Source organism: Cariama cristata, unplaced genomic scaffold (genome assembly GCF_000690535.1).
Source record: "Cariama cristata isolate BGI_N322 unplaced genomic scaffold, ASM69053v1 scaffold22280, whole genome shotgun sequence".
NCBI classification, from domain to species: domain Eukaryota; kingdom Metazoa; phylum Chordata; class Aves; order Cariamiformes; family Cariamidae; genus Cariama; species Cariama cristata.
The window spans coordinates 788-4,917 of record NW_009594373.1 but is presented as its reverse complement, the minus strand read 5'-3'; the positions used below and the strand labels follow the sequence as shown (position 1 = coordinate 4,917).

At 58.3% G+C, this 4,130-nt stretch overlaps 1 protein-coding gene across 1 annotated transcript in view; it reads left to right on the top strand.

Annotated features, from left to right (window-relative positions):
- The window catches only part of LOC104159795 (F-box only protein 41-like), a gene marked incomplete at its 3' end in the record, with an annotated part of 5,664 nt that overhangs the window by 758 nt on the left and 776 nt on the right, over positions 1-4,130 (top strand). Inside the window, exons 2-3 of the mRNA XM_009697798.1 lie at positions 11-90; positions 3,675-3,933. Coding sequence (XP_009696100.1) covers positions 11-90; positions 3,675-3,933 — 339 coding nt within the window. The remainder of the gene's footprint in view (positions 1-10; positions 91-3,674; positions 3,934-4,130) is intronic.

Genomic DNA, 4,130 nt, shown 5'->3' with positions numbered 1-4,130 from the left:
GTCCCGTCAGGTGGACGTCAGCGTGGAGATGCTGGCCTCCCTCAAGCAGGACCTGGTGCAGAAGGAGCAGGAGCTCACTCGCAAGCAACAGTGAGTCCTTTGCCCCCTTCTCCCAGCTGCAGGGTGGGGGGGAAATGGGTCCCTGATGGTGAGCCCTGAGGAGCCCAACACCATCACCACACCCTCAAACCAAGTGCTAGGGTGCAGTCCCTTCAGGAGCACCCATTAGTATCATCTCATCAGGTTTTGCATCTTCGCCCACGTGGGCAGTGTCCGCATGGACCTGAACCTCTCCATATCTGTGACCAAGCTGGGTCACGTCATGCCAGACCTCGTCCCAGACCTTCCAGTACCCCCAGGACATGGCCACGCCGGGGATCCACAAGGGATCCTGCTGTCCTGCCAAGGAACATGGTGGTGGCCGTGTTGCTGCAGCCCATCTCTAGTACCAAAGGGTGTCCCCCCAAAACCAGGGCTGGGTCATCCCCTCTGGCTCCACAGCTGAATTGTCCGGCCCTATACAACCCAAGCGATCCCATCCACCTGTCCCATGGTCATCAACATCAGAGAGGCCACCTTGGTCATACCTAATTCAGGGTTTTTTCTCCCAGAAGGAGGGTGGGATAGCCAAGCAGTATGACCTCCATTTGCTGCTAGGACCATGGCACTGTCATCTTCATTTTCATCCCATGTTCCCTACTCAACACCCCCTTCCCACCCCAGCGCTGCTCCTGAGTTTCCCTCCAGTCAAGCGCTGGGTTATTTTGCCCATCGGTGTTGCTCAAGCAAACTAGACCTTGTTCCTCAGGAGTTTCTTAGCAAAGCTGGAGGCCACCATGTGGTCCAGAAAGTTGGTGAGGAGCAGGTTAGCGGGGGACAGTCCTTGTTGTGCTGGGCTGGGAGCACTGGTGGGATTCCTCAAGGACTTGTCTTGATCCTCACCATCGTCAGCGTGTTCATTAATGACTTTTTGACTCCAAAATAACGACTGTGGCTTAGAAACAAGGTTCACAGGATTTTTGCTGGTGGTGGGGATGGTCCTAGGATGAGGAGTAGGGTGATGCTGGGGCTGGATAAGGGCAACACCTCTTGGTTTGGCTGCATCTGTATGGGACAGGCAACGGGGAGGGTTGGGGGCTGCCTCGGGGGTGTTGTCCAGGGGCATCTGGGGGATGCGTGGTGACAGGACAAGGGCCACCAGAGTGGACAAGTCTGGAGCAGGGCCTGGAGACACGTAAGACAGGGTGGGCAGAGGGTGACGAATGAGGGGTCAAATGCATTGGTGGAGCCTGGACGCTGTTACCACCTAAGAACCTGGTTTTATGCCCCAAAACTACCTCCTGAGCCTCCCTTTCCTCAGAGAACCCCTTCTGCTCCTTGACTGTCCCCATCGGTCCCCAAACTCCTCCAGTCAGAGCCACAAAATCACTTGCCAGGTTGCAGAGAGAGGATGGGAAGAGCTGATGAAAAGCGATGGGGTTTTTTTCCTAGCTGTGAGGAAATCATCGGAAATCATTTTCATCGGCAAAGCCAGTTTCACCCTTCCCCGAGAACAAACCGTTGCCTGGGACATTTCCCAGCCCTGCCAGCTCCAAAATGCCACGAAGCCGCTGTCCCCATGGGAGGCTTTTTGCTCCTGAGCTCCGTTTGCTTTGCCGGGGGTGTTTTTCCACCCGGTCCATGGGAATGAGAGCGCTGCAGGTGATAACCACCAGCATCACCTTACACCCGCCGAGCCAGCACCCCATTTGCCTTCCAAATCTCCTGGGGCCCCTCGCTGGGAGCCTTCCCAAATCATTACCGGGGAGCTCCCCGGCTCACCCTGCAAATGGCAGGTTGGGGGGTAATTAACTGATAATTAAATGGCAATTAATAACTAGCAACAGGAATTATGTTGCTAAGGGCTGCCCCCTCCTTTTCCATCATGCTCCTGTGCAGATCAGTGCTGCCGGGTGTGCACAGCTGAGTGTGCACAGTCGGGTGTGCATGGCCAGGTGTATGTGGTCTGGTGTACGCTGTTGGCTGTCCATGGACGGGTGTGCACGGTTGGGTGTGTGTGCGGCGGGTTGTGCGTGGTCAGGTGTGCATGGTGGGGTGTGCACAGTCGGGTGTGCACAGCTGGGTGTGCATGGTCAGGTGTGCGTGGTTGGGTGTGCATGGTCAGGTGTGCACTGTCAGGTGTGTGTGGCCGGGTGTGCATGGTCGGCTGTGCATTGTTGGGTGTGCACGGCCAGGTGTACGCCATTGGGTGTGCATGGTCAGGTGTGCACAGTTGGGTGTGTGCGCGGTGGGTTGTGCGTGGTCAGGTGTGCGTGGCCGGGTGTGCATGCTTGAGTGTGCACAGTCAAGTGTGCGTGGTCGGGTGTACATGGCCAAGTATGCACAGTTGGGTATGTGTGGTCGGGTGTGCATGGTTAGGTGTGTGCGGTCAGGTGTACGTGGCCAGGTATGCACAACTGGGTGTGCACGGTCAGGTGTGCACAGCTGGGTGTGCACGGTCAGGTGTGGGCGGCGGGGTTTGTGTGGTCGGGTGTGCACTGTCGAGTGTGTGTGGTCAGGTGTACATGGCCAGGTATGAACAGTCAGGTGTGCACAGTTGGATATGCGTGGTCAGGTGTGCACAGTCGGGTGTGCACAGCTGGGTGTGCATGGTCAGGTGTGCGTGGTTGGGTGTGCGCTGTCAGGTGTGCAGAGCCATGTTTGTGCATCTGCAGGGATTCACGGATGCCGAGTGAAGGTGTGAGAGGGGTTGTGCACGTGTGTGTCTGCATCACCGACCGTGCGGGTGTGAGCGGCGCTGGGTGTGCGTGTCACCAACTGTACGTGTGTCGGGGAGGGGTGCACGTGTGTGCTCATGATGCTGCCTGTGCACGTGTGCCGGTTGTGTCTGGCTGCACACGTGTGTCGGGGTGTACGTCTGCATTTGTGTTTTCGTGGTGCTCGTGCGTGTAAGGGTGGCTCTGTGTACGCGCTTGTGAGTGTGCACGACGGCTGTGCGCAGGTGTGCACGTGTGCGTTCACGGGGCACGTGCATTTGCAGAGGTGCGATGGCCACGTGTGTTTTTGGGACGTGTGTGCTTGTGCGGGTGCGACGGCTGCGTGTGCCTGCGTGTAAATGCCCGTGGTTTTGGGAAGCGGAGGAGGTCGGGGGGCTGTGGGTGTGGGTGTGCCTGGGCACACGCGTGTGCGGGGCAGGATGGGGCCACTGGGCTTAACAGGGTACGGGGCTGAGCAGGGTTTAAGGGCTTCAGGCTGCCCCTAAGGGCTTTGCTTGAAGTCTGCCCTGAATGCGGCGGAGTACCACTGCCATCCTCCTCCATCATCCCGCCGCACCATCATCATCCTCCTCCCTCCGCTCCATCACGCACAGTGGGCCTGACTCCAGTCCTGGGAGCCACGTACATCCCAGCAAAGGTGCTGGGAACATCATCCCCCCCAAAAAAACAAGGTAACCACATCCATCCTGCATGCTGGGAATATCCCCAAACCATGCCCAGGAGTCGTCTGGACTGGCACAGACCCAAATTGGGCTGATGATGGAATGGTCCGGATGAGCACAAGCATCCTTGACTCCCCCCCTCACCCCAGCTCACAGACAGGGATAGAAACCCTTAACAGGGATGGGTGGGAAAGGATAAAGGATGAGAGTGTCACCCACTGGTCCCTCCACGTAGGGAGGTGCTGCAGATCGACCAGTTCCTGAAGGAAACGGCCGCCCGTGAGGCCAACGCCAAAGTCCGTCTCCAGCACTTTATCGAGGAGCTGCTGGACCGGGCGGATCGGGCCGAGAAACAGCTCCAGATCATCAGCAGCAGCTGCGGTACCACCCCAAACGGCAGCCTGGGACGCTGCGGCACGCCGGGTGCCAAGGCCGCCGGCCGACCGGTACCTCCACGGGCACAGGCACGAGCACCCCAGCGACTTCGGGCATGTGGCTTCTCTGATGGCTGCAAAGGGTTGTGCGGGGAGGTGTAGGGACCCCCATCTCATTCCCGTGGGAAAATGGATAATCCTGGTGGTGAGGGGTGGGGGAGGATCCCAAAGAGAATTTGCTTCTTGGTGGGTCTGTGTTTCCTTGGTGAGCATGGGCAAGGTGCTGGGGCGATGCTGGAGATGCTTTTCTGCATCCC